This window comes from Neolamprologus multifasciatus, chromosome 3 (assembly GCF_963576455.1).
Source record: "Neolamprologus multifasciatus chromosome 3, fNeoMul1.2, whole genome shotgun sequence".
Lineage (NCBI taxonomy): Eukaryota > Metazoa > Chordata > Actinopteri > Cichliformes > Cichlidae > Neolamprologus > Neolamprologus multifasciatus.
Window position 1 is genome coordinate 13,125,963 of NC_140441.1, and position 19,212 is coordinate 13,145,174.

General features: G+C 42.0%; 2 protein-coding genes and 6 non-coding genes across 9 annotated transcripts; 7 read left to right on the forward strand and 1 right to left on the reverse strand.

Moving 5' to 3' along the window:
• Nucleotides 1-593: 593 nt before the first annotated feature.
• Nucleotides 594-6,792, forward strand: LOC146521680 (uncharacterized). 2 transcript variants are annotated; one of them, XM_085141595.1, is made up of 3 exons: nt 594-1,131; nt 3,564-4,300; nt 5,630-6,792. In XM_085141595.1, the coding sequence occupies exons 2-3, from the start codon at nt 3,656-3,658 to the stop codon at nt 5,780-5,782; spliced, it is 798 nt and encodes a 265-aa protein (XP_084997721.1). In that variant the 5' UTR covers nt 594-1,131; nt 3,564-3,655; the 3' UTR covers nt 5,783-6,792. The 2 variants fall into 2 exon arrangements, with proteins under 2 accessions (XP_084997721.1, XP_084997713.1); XM_085141587.1 differs by having other exon boundaries at nt 596-1,131; nt 3,561-4,300.
• Nucleotides 6,793-9,375: 2,583 nt separating this feature from the next.
• LOC146521681 (small nucleolar RNA SNORD36) lies at nt 9,376-9,448 on the forward strand. Its single transcript, XR_014873466.1, has one exon. It is a non-coding gene; the product is annotated as a small nucleolar RNA SNORD36 (small nucleolar RNA).
• Nucleotides 9,449-10,620: 1,172 nt separating this feature from the next.
• LOC146521682 (small nucleolar RNA SNORD29) lies at nt 10,621-10,685 on the forward strand. Its single transcript, XR_014873506.1, has one exon. It is a non-coding gene; the product is annotated as a small nucleolar RNA SNORD29 (small nucleolar RNA).
• A 199-nt stretch (nt 10,686-10,884) lies between these two features.
• LOC146521683 (small nucleolar RNA SNORD30) lies at nt 10,885-10,955 on the forward strand. The gene has a single exon (XR_014873504.1). It is a non-coding gene; the product is annotated as a small nucleolar RNA SNORD30 (small nucleolar RNA).
• Nucleotides 10,956-11,197: 242 nt separating this feature from the next.
• LOC146521684 (small nucleolar RNA SNORD22) lies at nt 11,198-11,323 on the forward strand. Its single transcript, XR_014873503.1, has one exon. It is a non-coding gene; the product is annotated as a small nucleolar RNA SNORD22 (small nucleolar RNA).
• Nucleotides 11,324-11,692: 369 nt separating this feature from the next.
• On the reverse strand, nt 11,693-15,984 carry arl2 (ADP-ribosylation factor-like 2). Its single transcript, XM_085141622.1, has 5 exons — nt 15,790-15,984; nt 15,394-15,504; nt 13,975-14,137; nt 13,444-13,524; nt 11,693-13,355 (listed from the first exon to the last, which is right to left on the reverse strand). Exons 1-5 carry the CDS (start codon nt 15,852-15,854, stop codon nt 13,221-13,223), a joined length of 555 nt encoding a protein of 184 aa, XP_084997748.1. The 5' UTR covers nt 15,855-15,984; the 3' UTR covers nt 11,693-13,220.
• LOC146521686 (small nucleolar RNA SNORD31) lies at nt 12,088-12,157 on the forward strand. The gene has a single exon (XR_014873501.1). It is a non-coding gene; the product is annotated as a small nucleolar RNA SNORD31 (small nucleolar RNA).
• LOC146521687 (small nucleolar RNA SNORD31) lies at nt 12,361-12,432 on the forward strand. Its single transcript, XR_014873502.1, has one exon. It is a non-coding gene; the product is annotated as a small nucleolar RNA SNORD31 (small nucleolar RNA).
• Nucleotides 15,985-19,212: the final 3,228 nt, after the last annotated feature.

Genomic DNA, 19,212 nt, shown 5'->3' on the forward strand with positions numbered 1-19,212 from the left:
CCGACCACGCCACTCCACTGGCAAATGGATACAGTCCAGCTGATCTTCTCATGGGAAGGAGGATAAGGACAACGATCCCTGTCATTCCATCACAGCTAATAATAAGCTAACAAACTTACAGACAAAAACAAAGACAAAACTGCAACCGCAGACACAGACCACATGACAGGCAGCCTGGATAAAAAGTGTGGAGAGAAACTGAAGTAAGTTGATTCATTCTGATATCTGGACACCAAGCGAGTGATGAATTGTCCTGTTAACATAACCAGCTGATGATAAAGTGCTAACTGAATGAAAGAGAAATGTATATTCCAAATAATTTGATTATAAAATGATCGATTAATGCAGTATGTAAATGGTTTTTGTACTTTGGACAGGTCGCCAGACTGTCACAGGGCTAACATTTAACCCAACCTCACTAATTACATATTGTTGGACTGTGGGAGGAAGTCCTGGTATCCAGAGTAGTATCCAAAAAGTTAACAGACTGTTCAGGTAAGCCTCTCCAGGACAACAGGATATACACTGTATGTTGGTGTAATGCATAAGAGTGCAATAACTGAGCTCACAGGCAGAATAAAGTGAATAGAGTTTTTATAAAAGGTTAATCTATAAAGAGCTGTCTAAAACAAAGTATGAGTTAAATCAGAGATTGAATGATCATAGATTCTCAGTCATAAGGCTTCGTGTCCATCTCGGACCAATAAATCCTTTATTTGACCATGGAGACCTTGGTGCATTGAGCATTGAAGGCAAAACTTTGTTGACTCGACCCACCGCTTCATCCCTGCAAAGCTTCTAAAGCTGGATCCCGCGAGTTTACCCAGCAAAGGTAGGACGTGCGCTGCTGCTGAGATTTTTTTCAGTAAGTTAATATTTGACCTGTTTAATACATGGCTTTATCTCTAAGTCAGTGTGTGTTCAAGGATGTAATGACAAGGTGTGTGTGTGTAGGTGGAGAGAGGGAGAGTGTTTTACAGCGTGTGTGTTCGTACCAGTGACGAAGACTGTGCAGGTCTGGGCAGGGTTGGCGTGTGACGTGTATGAGGGCAATAAGCAGCGCTCCTGGCTCCGTGTCACTCACTCAGACTCACACACCGAGAGGGGAACGAGACGAGAGCGAGAGATCTGGTAAGGCTCCAACTATTTCTTCACCTGTTGAAGGCGTTACTGTTAAATATGTGGTAGCAGGCATTGCTACCACAGGCACGCAGGCACTCCTGTTTAATGCTCTCAGTGTTGGGCTGCTTCTCAGCCCTGTTTAATTTTTAACACTTTAATTAAGGCATCCTTGTTTTATTCGCCTCCTATTACACGACACCTTTCAGTCTTTATTTTGCAATCTGCACATTATATGAAACGTTACCTGCACTTCGCAAGTCTTCGAGATTTCCAGGACACCGTTTGTCAGAGCACAGAAGGACGTTTTTTTGTTTCCACCCTTGTAACAATCCAAAGTCTTAATTTGTTTTCAAAAACAAAGCTGATCTGAAAAGAACACCAAGTATGTCTGCAGTTTCTGGTTATTAGCAGGAAGTGTACTCCTTCAGACGAGCATTAGTGTGGACTTGGTTATTATGTAACTTGCGGTGAAACGGTTTACAAGGTAATTAACAGGGAGGGAGGGGGGAAAGCGATCTTGCACTTTTTCACTGCAGGGTCAAAACCCCTGAGTACGTCTCATTTCAAACACACATGTTTGTTTGGCCGCTTTTCTTTTATTAATTAAAAGTGTCCCACCAGGCGGAGAGTACGAGTGAAGCTTTTGCTGCAGTTGCAATTCTGCCCAAAAGGCACATCTGTAAGTTGATTAACATGATTTCCTGTTAATTCACACAACAGTCGAGCAAGCAATGATCATTGAGAGCCTCAAAGGAGGAGCGCTCTAAGAGACACTCGTTGATTGTGTGGCTTGCGACGTTCACGAGAGCCGTCACTTCTCAGAGAAAACTCCAAAATCTTTGAAACTGGAAAAACGGTTCCTGCTGCAGTTGAGTGTAGAACCTCGTGTTGCCTTTGCTTGTTTGAGCGTTTCAAGTTGTTTTTAGGGTTAAAATTAAAATGAGCTTTTTCTATTGGCTGCATCTGTATTGGTTAAAGTGAGCGTTAATATGAGTCATGGTTTAAAGGGGAGAGAAAAATAAGAGTAGCCGACAAATGTAAGACGATAAAGTTGAACTTTGCCGAGCCACTTACCCTAACCATGAAAAATGAATGCTTAGCCCTAACCCTTACCCTAAACCATAACCCAAATGTAACCCTGTCACCAAAACCACATTTTGAGTCTCAAAAATGCCTTTAAACTTGTTTGACCAGGATTTTGGTCCCAACAAGTACAGTAAACTTCCAATACTTACACAAAGACACACACATACACACAACTTTTTGGACAAAACAAGTGCAATAAGTGTTGTTTTGTATTGTTTATTCTTTATGCGGATATTGTACATTTGTAGCATTCATTTCATTGTTTATTAAAATTAGCTTAAATGTTTAGAAACCTATTGTCATTTTAAATAGCTCTATATAACATTGTAGAGGTCAGAGGTCAAATGTGACATGATATTTAAGATGTTATAAGGAAGTTTCAATAGGTTGGCAATAGTTTCTAATAGGGCTGCGTTAACGTGGTTAATGATTAACGCGATTAAAATGGACAAACTGCCCAAAATGCGTTGACAGAGACATTTCAGGGATTTTGAGTCAGTCTGCGCTCCAGATGGGTTAATTGTTAATCGCGTTAGTTGTAATGACAGCATTAACGCGTTTAAGCCGCATTAACGTGTTAACGGCGAGTAACCCCTTACACGGATTGATCTGCGTTACCTCGTTAATGCGGATTAGCCTGTTTTAACGCGCTAGCGTGGATCAGTCGTGCCAACGCCACTGGCACATAACCTCGTTGGTGGAGGTAATAATGCTACTCTTCCTGCACACGGAGTGGAGCAGTCATCAGCCACTCCAACACAGCCAGAATATAAGGAACTCATCTAAACAGCCCGTGATTTGACACTGTGCTTACACGGGACCCCCGAAAAACCCATGCCGATGTTTGAAGCAGATTGTATGACTAACTTTCAGAACAGGTGGAGAATGGACAGACAAGCAGGTCGCTGACACCGACAGTTAGTCTGAAGTCATTGATTTTGGCTGCACATCCGGCTGTCCGACTCCCTGTGTGTTTATCTCCAGCGCTAAGAATGCTGCGCGTTCAGTTTTTTGACATCTGTTATCATCACAACCCCGATAACATTGACTCTGACCTGCGGGCTCGGTCACGGCCACCGATATTCAAACACAGACATTCTTGTGACGCCTGCATAGCATATCTGTTGTACAGTACTTACCATCCAGACAGGCTGATAAAACACACACATACTCACATTGATGTGAAAAGTAATTATCTATCGTCTATGGTCTTTTACGCTTTTTCCTTCAGCTTTTATCTCCAATCACTGTTCTTGAAATTTTGGCTGCCTGTATGGAAATGGATCAGACTGTGCGTTTGACAGAGGGCAGGGTTATGTAACAGCACTAAACTCTAATCTCTCCTCTCTCAGCAGGAACAAACCAGGAGCAGAACGAGTGTGTGAGAAAGTGCACCAGAGGCCAAAAGAAGTAACAGACAGAAGCTCGAAGAAACTCCAACAAAAAGATGGCTATTGGCAGGAACTCCAGGATGAGCTCAGTCCGAAGCTCCATCAGGGCCCCAAAGTTTCTGGACAAATCGAGTGGCTTCTACGGTCGCCTCGACGAGCCCGAGGCCGCCACAGAGGTAGAGGAGACTGGTGTAAATGTTTGCAACATGGAGGAGGGAGTGTCGAGTGACCCATCCATCACCGCGGTGCATTGTTCTGATGAGAAGGAAGAAGGCGAGGTGTTTGGCTTCAGCGAAGGCATGATGGAAGATGATGACGAGAGCCTCCTGAGGAGGAAACCCAGCCGCCGCAGCAGCAGGTGGAGGAGAAGCTCCAGGAGGAAGCAGAAAGAGGGGAGAGCAGACGAGGACGCAGCCAGAGAAGAGAGGCCCAGCCTGGGCACGGAGGGTCCAGCTGACTTCATCAGGGTGAAGATTGAGGTAGAGATGGAGAACCTGAAGAAGGCGGAGGAAGAAAATGAAAAGGCGGGCAGGGAGAAGGAACCCGTGCTCGTTCACTTCCCGGCTCGGGAGGACGCTGACGACCAAGTCCTTATCCGAGACAAGAAGAGAGGAAGAGAAGACGAAGAGGAGGAGGAGAGGAGGATGACGAAGGAGCAAGAGGAAGGGATGAAAGTGGTGAAGAGGAAAAATTACCGCAAGGTGAGAGAAAATGTGCGGTGTTGTTTTAGGCTGCAGACTTGTGTCAACTTCCTCTTCAGTTTGTCACATTTACATAAACTCCATATTTAGCTTCGCTCCGTCGGGTTAAACTTTAAGCCGAAGCTGAAGGTTGTATAACTGCACGCCCAGCATGTGTGGAACAGAGGGGTAAAGTTCTCCCTCGCCATCCTCCACGTAATGCACTCTGGGTTATTAACTGCCATGGAGACTATCATATCACCTTAATAACATGCTGCCACTGCGCGTCCAAGGTCCAGCGGCCACTGGTGCGTGTCACGGCACATGAAGTCACCCACAAATGAGTTTTTCCTTTACGTCATTTTTAATGACGAAAAATTAAGCAGGTTATTGTAAAGAATTTCTGCTCCTGCTGACACACACACAGGTGACATTCCCGTGGCTCCTCTATCATGTCCTTTGATCAGTGGAACGAGGTCAGGTGATGCTGACCCGCCTGCTAAACCCCACACCGTGAAAAAACATTCCAGTGCTGTTAATCAGCTCCGCTCTGCAGACGATTGGTCGGTTTCTGCTCAGTGTGCGGCGCTGGTTAAATATTTAGTCATGAGTTACCACAGCCTCGGTTCACAACCTGTTTCCAGTGAGCTCATTATTTTCCAGATGGAAATGAAGCTCATTGGTTCTTTTTATAGAAAAGGTCAATAGCGTGTCTCTTGGAATTTCCCAGGAAGCAGCCGTGCTGCGACACAACAGAAACAATCATTAATTTGTATACTTCCAGTGAATTCCAGGAAAAATCCTTTTATTCAGTGCGCAAGAAATGAGCCCAGAGCAGGATAATGTCGAACATTATCATTCAACATATTTAAAAATTCAAAGAAAAACTTCCAGTAATACATTTATATTAAGCAAATGGCTACTTCCAGGTGTTTATTATTATTTTACCTGTTTAATGAAGCGCTTGGCCAATTTAAATTCAGCATCTAACTACAAACTCAATTCAAGACTGAAGAGCTCAGCCACAAAACAGCTACTGACTCATTATCAACACAAGAGCACCGAGGTCTCCTGTGGTGGGATCCTTTGGGTCCTAGCAGTTTGCTCCATTGTTTCACACATGCTCGATCGGACTGTGATGTAGAGTTTCGAGGGCGCTCGAGCAGCTGTGTCACATTCCCTGAGGTGTTGCTGAGCTGTTTTGTCTGTGATGCAATGTCCTGCTAGGGGAGACTGCTGCCATGTGGGCGTGCCTTTATCATCGCAACATTGTAACTACATCTGAGGTTCTTCTCGTCACCTGTCAGCGGCTGTAATGTAGCTAACCCTTACTCCTCCTGCTCCCACCAGGCCTTGGACCGAGCACTGCGCCGCGGCTGGGAGGCCTTCGTCGCCAACCTCTACAGCGTCACGCTCGCACCGGTGAACTCCTCGCCATCGTCGTCTTCACCGTCGTCGAAGAAGAAGCACCAGCACAATTCGGTGTTAGCAGAATTTCAATAGAGATGGACAATGACGCTTGAGGCTTCTTAATATTTAATAATATCAGGGTCATGCAGCGTTTTACCGCGACTGCTGCAAAGTATCGGACAATCCTGCCTGTATAACATTTACCACATGACGTGTCTGAGTCATCACCTCAGGAATATTAATCAATTATGTAACTTACTGAGTCTTAATTACTCAGCTGAACCTTTATCGCCTTATTAGGATGCACCTTAGCCAGGACACAAACTGCAGGCTCGATGGGCTGCTGGTTTTACAGTGAAGTCTATGAGACTGGCCTGAACAGAAATCTCTGGTCTTTATGTGACTGAGTTCAGCAGCTGCTCGTCCCCTTCTAATCTCCAGTTTTAGTCAAGTAAGAGCATTTTAGCTCTTAATATCCAGTTTGTTACTAAGAACTCGCAGTGCAAATGATCTCTGCTTCCTTTGGTTTAGCGCTGTGAAACTCCTCGAGTGTTGATGTGTAACCAAAGGGGGTGGAAAGTTTCAAACGTAGCAGCTGACTGATGGACTTTAGCTGGGGAGTAATACATACTTCTGTAGGATTATCCGTGGTGCTCGTTGCCTAATCAGACAAGCTATTTATGAGTGTAGGACATGCAGTAATTAAACTTTATTATGGACATATTCTATTATTTATGTAGGCTTTATTGCAAGTGAAAAAGACGGACAGGGTCCAACCTTGTGCAAAGGAATATGTAAGAGTTTCTATTACAGCTTATTAGTTTTTCCTCATGAGGTCCCTGCGTGTGTGTTCTAGTGAAGGTTATTAAACCTGAAGGGACAGAGCAGGGAGGTGTAAGCTTGGATGTCTGTCCAGAAAAAGATAATGCTTATTTTTGGTCAAAAAAGTCATATTAAATAGTGCATATTTTCTCTATTTGAATGCAAAGTTGTGTCTTTTTTATGTGTTTGATTTGTAAAACTGGCGACTGTATTTAAGAACTATTAATAATGGACGTTTGTAGATGTGACAAAAATGCAATAAATGGTCTTTAATTTTCAAACATTCATTCATCTATTTTTTTATTGCCCTTGTCCACTTCACAGATACTGAACAGATGTCTGCAAATATATATATGTATATACTCTAAGCACGAGATCCATAACAGCAGGGTGCAAGATGGTAGCAGGCAGGGCATAGAGGGAACGCCATAACCAAGTGTCCAGCATAGTGTACAGAAACATCTGTGCCGAGTATGACCTAGAAGTCCCGAGGTCAAAATGGGAGACGCCCCCTAGGGTGAGCAGTGAGCATTTCTGTTGCTCCTCTGAAGGTCAGGCGGCCTAAACTGAAGTCTGAGCCGCAGCTGAACGACATCACTTGGGCTGCTCGAAGAGAGCGCAGAAAAGCAGAACGCAAATGGGAAAAAGACAAGCTACAAGTGTCTTATGATATCTTAAGAGATAGCTGGCATAAATATCAGAAAATTGTTAAGAACCAGAAATCCGCCTATTTTGCAGGTGTTATTAACGACAACTGCCATAAGCCCCGTGTCTTATTTAGTATTTTAAACTCTGTTCTTAACCCTCCCCAATCAAACTGTACAGAAGCTTCTGCTGAAACTTGTGAAGCTTTTTTAAATTTCTTTGTGGACAAGATTTTATCTATTAGAGCACATATTTTACCCCCTTCTGTTATTTTTACGCCTTTAGCATTTTTTTTTAGCCATTTTGAACCTGTGTCTCTGTCCTATCTGGGTAAAATTGTCACCCAAATCAAGTCTGGTTCTCCCAGTGATGTCCTTCCCCCTCGTTTTTTTAAAGAAGTTTGGGGCACTATTGGACCTTATATTCAAAGGCTTATAAACAGCAGCCTGACTTTAGGTGATGTACCTGTAATTTTTAAACAGGCAGTGGTCCAACCTCTGCTGAAACGCCCTGGCTTGGATGGCTCCTTCAAAAGCTGCTCTGGTTACCATGGAACGTACTGTTTCAGGTTGGATTCATCATTTGCTGTCACTATCTGGTTATTTTGCCCTCACACATGAGCTGCTGGCTGGCAGGAAGTATCAGAAACACATTGTTCATGTTGCGGTAGCACTTCATACTTCATCCAAGCACTGTGTGTTCCAGATCGATGGCTGGACAGTGTTTTATTTTCTGCCTTTAAAAAAAAAAACAGAGAGAGAGAGAGAGAGAGATAAAACCATGTCCTTTTTTTTTTTTTACACTTTGGAGAATCCGAGCATAATAAGCGAGCCATTTGGACATTATCTCTACATGGGGACAAGTTAAGACTAGAGAGGGGAATGAGAGATGATAAGTAAAAAAATAATTCCTAATTTAAGGTTGTGTTTAAATCCTGAACTCAGTGAAAAGAAATCACTCCAGTAAATGAACAATGTTTAGTTTGCAATAGTCATACCCAGATCCTGATCTCGCCCAGTGCTGGAATGGAGGATATTTACATGAAAGAATAACAATGTGGAGGGTGGAAGAGTAGAAAATCACGTGTTCTGAGTCAAAATTGCTTTTGCATTATTTGGCTACGCAGGTATTACTGATAGTAAAGTGCTCCGCTGTTTAAATATATGTTATGCTAAAACACACTCACTAAGGTCTGTAAAATCTGCAGCCTGTTTCCGTGTATTTGCTGCCATCTGGTGGAGGTAAAAATGGCGCTCAATCTTAGCGGAAGTGACGTAGTAAAATCCACTCTCTGTAGGCTTTCTCCAGCTACATGCTGAGAGCGATGTTCTTGCGTTAAAAATACAGAGTTTAGGTTGTGTACAAAAGACTCTATCCAGTTTAATTCACCCATAGCTGAATATAGATAAGAGTCAAGATAAGCGTTAGCCACTCGGTGACGTTTGCCGGTGGGCGGAGTCCAACAGGCGGGACATAAAAACGAGATGCACCGCGCGCTTCTTCCACTTCCTTCGATGTTCTGGCAGAGGTAAGATTTGTGCAACACTTAGCCGCTTTAGTTCAGTTGCAGAGTTTATCCACTAATTGTTTGATTTTACAGAAACTACTGTAGTGATACTGCAGTTTCACGTTAGTTCACGTCTCATTTTCAGCTATTTTAAACGCTGCGTGGTGTTTTTGCTAGAAGTTTCTCTGCATTGAGCACGGACCAGATTTTAGCGTAATCTTCAACCATCCACCAGCAGAATTTAAACATTTCGACTGAAACTTCTGTCACTACTAATAAAAATATGTTCTCTACTTGATGCATCCAGTATTGAGACATAAGCGTAAAGCAGGTTTGCATTTTAATGGCTTCAGAAGTGACCGCACGGCAACTAACAGCGTCTCTAAATGATGAAAATTTTCACAGACCTGTCCTGAATGGCAGTGATTGCACTCTTTTTATTCTGATTTGAGACGCTGTTAAACTCAATTTTCATACTGTTTCACACGAACAGTAGCACGTTAGATTTTAGCGGTCACGTGGTAAACGGCATGGCTAGCTGGTTGCTAGCTGCAGAATGCTAACGCATTCTTTCTTTCCTTTCCAGATGTGGAGCTGCTGGAAACGTGCTTCCTGCACAGGTAATGTCTGTTTACAGGTTCGCTTTATTGCATTATAAGGTGGAGAGTAGGGTCACGTAAACGCATTAAATGGCATAACGTGAAAGGTCATGCTACTGTGATGACCTGTTTGAACTCTCTCACTGAATAAAAACGTTGAAGACAGCATTTCAAACACTGAGTAGCATGAAGGAATCACCACTGATCATCTCATGCTTTTTCTTTTACAACTCTCTAACGGCGCCATATTTTTTTCTCCTCGTCTGGTTTCAGGCATGGCCTGTGATGACACTTCCTACATCAGGTAATTAGAAAATGCTCTGAGTGCTTCAGATTTTAATCTGGATTAGGCATTTGAATGATCTCTCTCAGTGGCTCTGCAGTTAAACATCTGTGTGGCTATAAACGAGCATGTTGTGCTGCGGTGATGAGTCTTGGAACTCTCTCTTTCTGAATCAGCGTTTTGAAGAAGCTTCTTTACCAGATTCTGAGCAGCATGAAGGCCCCAACCTGATTGTGCTGTAATAGCTCTTAAAACACTTTTATAAGACAATGACTGTGGTTTAAAGTTAAGGGCAGTGATTGAATTGCCAAATCTCTAGTTCTAATTTCTTGAGGGCTTAAATACAGATCTCATTAACCAAGATATTTATGTTTTTCTGTGTAGGTCCTCTGATGTGAACCCCGCAGTGTTCAGAGTGTCTTAAATTCAGAGGTCAGTTAAGATTTTCCACCGTTAAAATTCCACAGTGGGGTTTTAAGCATGATGATTACCATTAATGACAAGCATATGCCTGATTAATGTGATGTCAACCTTTAATCTGACTACCCTTTAATTTAGGCTAACAAACATGTAAATGTTAGTTATTGCAAATGATTAACAGTCTGGTATTTGTTTGCTAGGCTAAAGTTGGAGTTGTTTCAGAAGGAAGTGATGCCAAATCAGCATGTAAGTATTAAGCTTTAATTTTTTCAGGTTAATGTGAAATTGTCAGAAATGCCAATTTCCCCAAATTCTAGAAATTGAATCTGAAATTAAATTAATTAATTTATTGGTTCCATAATGTGAGGCATTTCTGACCGTTTGAAAGGATGAAATGGATAGCACCCATCAAACACCTGGACGACATATGTCACATGGCAGTTTGTCACCAAAGCCCTGATCAAACATGCAAGTCCTTAATGGCACAGGAAGTAGTCCCTGCTTTTTATTAACGGTCCAACTTCTCCTTTAGGGACTTCCACCAAATGCTTAGGAAAGGAAGGCAGTCGAAAGTTTCAAGGTAAGAATTTAAGACTTGAATATTCTTTCTGTTGAGCTTGTCGTGCAGAGACGAGACGTCTCATCTGTAGCGCAGTTTCAGTGATGATGAAACTTAGCTCACTTTGACCCGATGTGAAACGACACAAACATCTGAGCAACTGCAGCTTTTCACTTTGAAGGATTTTCTATCATCTGTGTATTTTATTTGTCATAATACAATCTGCATGGCCACTTGAGTGATGTAAATGATTTCTGTTGTCAGGTGACTTGATGACTGCTTCAGCAGCTCCATGGAGGCTTTCCTGTTTGAAGGTATGTTAAAAAAATATATCTGCAGTTTTAAATATTCAGACCTGCTGAAAATGATGAGAGAAATTTTGGAATCTCGTTCGTCTGAACTGCTGTTGATAAGATTTAAATCTGAAGTCAGTGACGGTCCACAAAGAACACTGTGAGACTTGAACCTCCTTTCTGTACCTTGACTTGATGCAATCATCTTACAGGTAGCTGAAGTTTGGACTCCAGATGCTGCAACATCCCAGCTGTTTGTCCAGGTGGGTGAACTCTGTAGCTTCGTTTTAGTGCTCATCTTATACATCTTTATGTAGGAGGCTTGGAGCTTGATGGACTCTAAAAACTTTTATTTAGACTGATGCGTGTCACTCCAGTTTCCTGTATGATGATATTGGCAGCCGTCTTACGCCTCGTGTCAATGCCAGACCTGAAAAGGTGAACCCACTGGTGTTGCCTTGGCAATAAGGGGATAACCTGTTGGGGTTACCAACAGTCTGAATGGAAACATAATGGAATTGTGAATCATCTGATGTTTATCTGCACAGGATCAAACCTGTAGCCTAACGTCATTGTGAGCAAACGTTGCTAATGTAACTTTGTGTCGTCCTTCAGGACAGAGCTGCCTGTCGAAGCTGTGAGCTGGACGCAAGCCCTAGGTAGGTGCTGTGCATGTTAACATCAACAGAAAAGGGATCATAGTGAAAATAAAGGATGAATGATTCTGGTATTAAGGTCTAAAACTACAGTCATGCTTCCTGTCTGATAAGACTGAAAGCTCTGGATCTTGACTTTAGTACTGCTGGGTTTGTGCAAATGATGAATTGGCTAAGGCAGTCAGAGGGGGTTGACTCTACCCCCTCACACTCGGTTGGTCTCCCCTCCTGTTGGCCCAGCATGGCGCTGAGAACCCTGAATTGTTACCCCTCCAGGTGTAAGGTGACCTGCTGGTGCTCTGATGGAGAAGGAGTGCTGACTGAGGCATGGCTGACAGGTGGTCATCTGATCACATCCCAGAAATGTCATATTTAAACTTCTTTGACACTTTATAACACAGTGGCTTTGAATGCTGCTTTATAGATTTGCTTCACTAGTGTTAATGTCAGTCTGACATTTCCCCAAAAGAGCTTCAGCAGGATACTTAATACTTGTCTGTCTTTAAACAGCTTTAAACACCAGATCGTCGGTTCAGTCGGTCCATGCTGGTGAGTACAAACACTAGTTCTGTTTTAACAGCATGCAGCAGCTTAATGTCCAGTTAAACATTAAACAGATGTGATGAGGTTGTTTTACCGCCCCAGTCTGAAGATTCATGACTGATTGGTATACTCTGATCTCAGCAGCTAAACTGTGTTCTCAGTCACTCCACAAGCAGACTCTACTAACATATTTAATCTGTTGCAGGTTTCTTGTTTGACGCAATGGAGTCATGTGGTCTGTGTCCAGCACCTCATGTCACGAGACTGACATTGTGCACAGTCACGATGGTGAGTAACCAGTTTAAACTGGAAAAGTTACTTAATTAGGCAACGGTTTAGTGTTAAGCAGAAGTGATGAGGTTGTTTTACCGCCCCAGTCTGAAGATTCATGACTGATTGGTGTACTCTGATTTAAAACTGACTTGATCATAACATGAGCGTTCCTGCCCTCCATGTTTCTAAGTTTTGTTTGTTTTTAAACTTTGCAGATTGGACGGTACACGCCACATCGTGACGCTCTCCTGTGTGCTGCCACCAAGATGACTGCAGTTTGAACTACACTGGAATTGTGGACACCTGTGATAATGTTTACATTTGTGGGGTTCTGTCACTTAAAAGTTGCAGTAACTAAACAATAAAGTGTTTAAAATTTAGCAGACTGAGCTGTTTTATTTCAAGTGTGACTGTGGGGAGACTCGATAAACAAAACATTTTAATAGTGAAAGTTCTTAGAATGTCAGGTTTCTGGCTTAAACGGATAACACAGGATGCTTTGTGTTGTAGCACAAATTAAATCAAACCTAAATGCTGTCAAAGGATTAGCTTGAGGCTGATAAATTATGCAGAACTGGCCTGTGCAAGAATGGTGGAAAGTACCAAATTTGTCTCTGTAGGAGCTTGTGATACAACCTGAATTTGCAAAGAATTGCATGTCAAAGAACTTTAGACAACATAAAGCTGAGCATAACAAGTCTGCAAGAATCAAGTGTGGATGTTGTAAGAAGGCAAATGGAGTGTTTTGCCACAAGAATGGATGAACTTTTATTACTGGGTTCATACAAGTAAACAATGGTCTGTCTCCTTTAAATCCGTGCAAACCCAGGACGGTTGGGTAAGTCATTAGTTGATGGGACAAGTATAAAAGCATTCAGTCACTTAAGGCTGCAGGTCATGAACAAAGACCAGCTGGTCTGCAGTTAAACATTCAGTCAGCAGTGAAGATCCTCGCAGCGATGTCATCTAATAACCAGTCCACGCCAGCTAACAAGTTCTCTCCTGTTACTGCACTGCAACCAATGATACACCAGTGATGGCTTTTGATGTTATCCAGGGCCAGCGCCTACAGAAGAACAAAGTGTCAGCATCCACCGTGATATATGCAACTATATCATTGTTGAAATGCAGCGTCAAGTGGGCGCAGAGCTCACCTCTCGTATTGCCTCTTTGGACAGAGCTCCTGGTAAATCCTGTTTGTTGGCAAAAACCAGCAGCGTTGCACCAGCTAACCTCTGCAAAGAACGGAGCGCAGCTTATTTAAAAATAGCATAACGTGTTCATACTGAAATCAAATTGACATATTTTGACTCTGGCTTTTAGGGGTGTTTGTCCATGGAGGCCAGTGTGAGTTGCCCAGTTTTGAAAATATCTTAAAAGATATAGAAAGTCCAGACAACTCAAAAAACAAGATTGATAAAAACGATTAAAGATTTGCTTTCTATTAAATATAAATGGATACTTCTGATCCATTAGGGCGAAATATTCCTTTTAAATGACAGGCGGAATACCAGGTTAAGGCTCGTATTGAGGACTAGTGAGCGTCACATTTTTACACACCTACCCTTCTGGTCTAACGGTTACCGCAAACCCATTACATTTATATTAAAGTCTTTTATCCTTTAAAAAACAAAACAACCCAAATAAAGGATTCTGTCACTCCACTGTGTGTCATTCTCATATACCTCCTCCAGGAGGAGTGCGCTGAGCTCCTGTCTGCAGTCTTCCAGTCTGAGTCTGTCTGCGCTGTCCACCACCCACACCAGCCCATCTGTGCTCTCAAAGTAGTTCCTCCAGTAGGAGCGCAGTGACTTCTGACCGCCTACGTCCCAAATATTCAGTTTAAACCTGGAAACACAAGGAGTGGGAGGCATGAATGGAAATGTACAGACTGAGCTAGAAAAAAAGAGGTCTAAAGAATACTTTTGTACATTAACACAGAAGGTTTTCAGCAAACGTTTGCCTCCGTTCTACTAATACCGTACGAACCACAAGTTGGCAAGCAGCCTGAGAGCGAAGTGCTCTATTGGGACGATTCTGGCTGCATCCCAATTCGGGGTCTGCAGCCTTAAAGGCCGCATTTTAAGGCCGATTACGTCACAGCAACGCGACGAAGGCTGTCCCAATTCGAAGGCTGCTCGAAATGCGGCCCTCAAATGCGTCCTTCATTTCCCTGAATTTTAAGGACATGGCGGTGTAGACTTCGTGGCCCAACATATCCCAGAATGCATAGCGCGGCGGTGGGTGTGGATAATTTTGCCGAATAAAAACGGCAGATGAGGGGCGCCCGAAGAGTAAACTTTAAGTAAGTACTGAATATTATGTCACTTATTTCTGTGCAAATGTTTAATAATGAAGAACATTAAAACATTACGGTCGGCAAAGTTATGTGACATTAGTGACGTTTGTACTAACTTGGTTTTAAAGCCTTTACTTTAAAATATACTCCGTTCAATAGCTGAGCTTAATCAGAGAATGATCAAAGCTCATGTAGAAACAAACAAATGAACAAAAGATTTTCTCCTTCATTTCTGTCAAACAAAGCTGTATGAAACGTTTCCAGCTGCTAGGCAACCTGGGCAACGCGACGGAGGCTAGACCGTCCCATTTCACAAGCCTCGCACTTCCGGCCTTAGCGGTCTTTAAGTACGCAGCCCTTGAGGATCGTTGAGGCTGCAGACCCTGAATTGGGATACAGCCACAGTCTCATTTGGTTTTATGGTAAGATGGGGCCTGATTATTTAAGAGATGAAGGATTTTAACTTTGATTCTGGATTTAACAGGCTGACACACAGAAATAAAAGCCAAATCAAAAGGCACCACAGGCGGAAGGAAATGGAGGCAAATAGATCTGAAGGGATAAAGTATTTCCTGTGACTTTTATTCCTTTATTACACTGAAGCTTCATTTATTATTTGTCATGGTTTTCACACAAGACAATACACAAAACCTATTTTCATATTCATATAGGCACATTTTAATTTTAGATTATTATATCGAAAATCTTTGAAATTTTTCCGTGACTAGATTAGTTTTTTTTTTTAAGAAACATGGGCGTCAAAGCAACGTGCGTGTGTGCGTGTTTGAGCCCGTGCGCGCGTTACCCTTTGTGCTCCAGCGTTTTGATGTTGAAGCCCAGTGTGGGAGAGATGGTGCTGACGTCCTCCCCGTTGAATTTTTTCAAGATGGTCGTCTTCCCCGCGTTGTCCAGACCTCTGCACGCGCCAGGTTAAAGACAACTCACACACCTGAGGGGTTTTAATCGATTAATCAGCGTCTCGTATATTTACTGGAATACGTGTAACAGTTAGCATAGCAAGAAGGATGAATCCGCACAGTGGAAAAATAAAGAGAAAGGCGTTATCCGGCATCTTTATCTAACGACACAGACACACAGAGAAGCTTTCGGGTTCTTATTGATACATGTATAGTTATAATAAACCAAGTGCACGAATGCCACTTTGTTTTCAGCCTAGCCAAACCTGTCACAGAAAGGATACAGCATCAGCAGCCTCATCTCGCGCTCCTTCTGTTTCATCTTCTTCAAAATTGTTAGTAAACCCATCGTGACGCTGCCCCGTTTAACTGTTATACTGTAATAAATGTATGTTATAATTTTAAAGTTTAGTATGATAATGTTAGGCTCTCATAAGCAGCATTGCAACTCAGGAAGAAGCCACAGTGCTAATCCCGCCCCATGTAGCCACCGATTGGCTGGTTTTGCAGCAAGAGAACGTGGATTGGTTGCTTTTAACTTCCGGCGCCGGCAGATTGGTCAGTGTGCTTTTTTAAGGTGTGGCCGGGCTGTGGAGGCCAGAGAACTACTGTGATGGTTTGCGGCAGCGCCTACTTGTGTCTGTTGTGGAAATTACACATTTGAGTCGGTTTGGGGAATGTTCTAATTTTCAAAATAGAAAATTTTAACGATCCTGTGAAAATGAAAACAAGCATCAGAAATGTGAACATTTTTACATTTAGGAGTTATAAATGTGAAAAATCCTATAGCTGCTTGAATGTTAATAAATGGTTAACACTCTTTATGGAACCACCGAGACTCATTTAGGAAGCAGCTATTTTTACCACAGATTTCAACCACTGAATCCACTTTACAGATTGTTGCAAAGATTTCTTTGGCGCTTCTTTTCTAACTTTTACCAAAATACACTGGAAAAATTGCAATGACACCTTTTTAGGATAAATGTGATTTATTAATCCATCCATCCATTCGCTTCCGCTTATCCTTTTTCAGGGTCGCAGGGGGCGCTGGAGCCTATCCCAGCTGTCATAGGGCGAGAGGCGGGGTACACCCTTGACAGGTCGCCAGTCTGTCGCAGGGCCAACACACAGGGACAGACAACCATTCACACTCACATTCATTCGCACATTCACACCTAGTGACAATTTGGATTATCCAATTAACCTATCCCCACAAGCTACAATACAATACAATACATTTATTAATACATATTAATAAATCTAATTAAAAAATCTAATTAATCTAAGTTAATATACAGAGAACCAAAGAAAATAAATACATTTCAGGCTCTGTAGCCCAAATCTTTACCATACCAGCTCTTTCCCTCTTCTTCTTCTTCTTCTTCTTCAAAAAAAAAAAAAAAAAAAATGAAAACAAAAACAAAGTAAAATCTGAGTTGTTTCATTTTTTTCTTGCGTGATTTACTTAAGATAACAAAACAATTTAAATTAACAACATTTTTTTATGCGAGAATTAAACAGGTCAGTTAATCTAAATGTAAAATATATTTAAGTAAGATGTGACATTTCTAACAATAATTGGTCTAAAATAACTAATTTATTCTATTTACATTAAGTAAAACATATTATTATAAATAGCTCTCCCTCACAGGGAGCTGGCGTGGATGTGGTCAAATGTCATTGTATGCAAATACTTCTGCAGCGGTGCCTTCACAAGATGGTGAAAATCAAGATTTTTTTTGTGGATATTTGTGATTGATAGTGATGCTGTTTTTCACACTCTGCACTTCTGCAGCGTTCCTAAGCAGTCAACTTATTTTAGAACAGTTTTCACTTTCACTACTGACTTTAATTCCTCTTCTCTGGCCCCGGGGCGCCAGTGTCCGGCAGCCTCGCTTCTGTCAGTGCGCCCCAGGGCAGCTGTGGCTACAATGTAGCTTGCCATCACCAGTGTGTGAATGTGAATGGGTGGATGTCTGGTTGTGTAAAGCGCTTTGGGGTCCTTAGGGACTAGTAAAAGCGCTATACAAATACAGGCCATTTACCATTTCTCTCCAGAGCATGCTGCCACCTGCTCCCTGCTTTCATTACAGATTATAATGTCATGTGCAAACATCAGAGTTGCTGGAGAGTTCTGGCTCCTCATCTGCCAACCTGCCCATCATCACTGCAAACAAGAAGGGGCAAGATGGTAATCCTATCCCCTGGCTCACTGTCCTCATACATGTCCTGCACCACCCTCACATACTTCTCTGCTGCTCCTGACTTCCTGATGCAGCACCACTATTCCTCTCGTCTGACCTATCCTATATTTTCTCTCGATCCTTAAGAACACAGTGCAACTCCTTCTGACCTTCTCTAAACTCCTCCATCAACACCGTCAAAGCAAACATCACCTCTGTAGTGCTCTTACTGCTGCTCACTGATCGTCACCTCTGTTCTTAACCTAGCTTCAGCAACTCGTCAGCACATCTTTCCTGTAGCTTTATGGTATGGCTCATCAGCTTTATCTCTCTGTAGTTACTACAGCTTTGCACATTACCATTTTTCTTCTAAATCAGTAGCTATACTTCTCTATTTTTCAGGCATCCTCTCACTCTCCAAGATTAAAAAGTCCCTTACCATCTTTCCTAGATTTCTCCCCCTCCACATGTACACTACTAGTCAAAAGTTTGGACACCTTCTCATTGTGACAAAGTGGAGGAGCAGTTGCAATGCTCTCCATTTGTCCCATATGTGTTTACCTTTTCTTTGCACATTGTACACATTATTCTGTTTCTATGTATTTGCTATGATTTGCTATTTGTCAAGTAACATTGCTTCACTCACTATCCCGGGTTTGTTTGTGTAAGTGTTCTGTTGCCGGCAAATCAAACATTCTGCAAATTAAGCTAAATACTCAGTTACATGTTTCTTTATATTTTATTATGTTACAGATTAAGTCATTTGTTCATACTTACTTTGTTTGGCTTTTCAGTCTTGATGAGGGTCAGGTGTGGGGAAACGCCCGCCTGGCATTTCCTCATTTTAAAGTCCTGATGATGTCACACATGACATCAGCAGGTCAAACCAAGTGGAGGGGCTTCTTTTTCCATAGAGATGCTTCCTTTTGTTGGTGTTAAGGTTTAGAAGGGATTTGTTGAATGTTTTTCCTTTCGTTAATACTAGAGATGGCACGATACCACTTTTTTATGTCCGATACCGATACCAATATCATAAATTTGGATATCTGCCGATACCGATATGAATCCGATATAGTGTTTTTTAATCAATAAAACTGTTTATTTAATATCTTGCTGCATTTTGTATAAGTTTATACTCAAGTTTAAATAAATAACAACACCAAAGCTATTCTGTTATACCTGTATGTAAAAAATACACTGCGCCCAAAATATTTCATAATTCAGCAGCACTGATCAATCTAATAAACTTAAACCTACTCCATCCTCCCTATTCTGGTATTTTAAAGAGTACTTAGCAGAAATATTAAGCAACCTAACTAATAGGGTTGCAAACTCCCAGCAAAAAAAAAAAAATAATAGGGAACCACCCTCCACCTCATGATGCTTAATCGATGTAATCAAATTTAATTTGATGCAGGGTGAAAATGCACAGAAATAAATTATTTTTCAAGAATAATTAAATAGATTCAACATCTTTCTTCAACAGAATTGCAGACTGCACAGATGGTATCTTCCCAAAGAAAA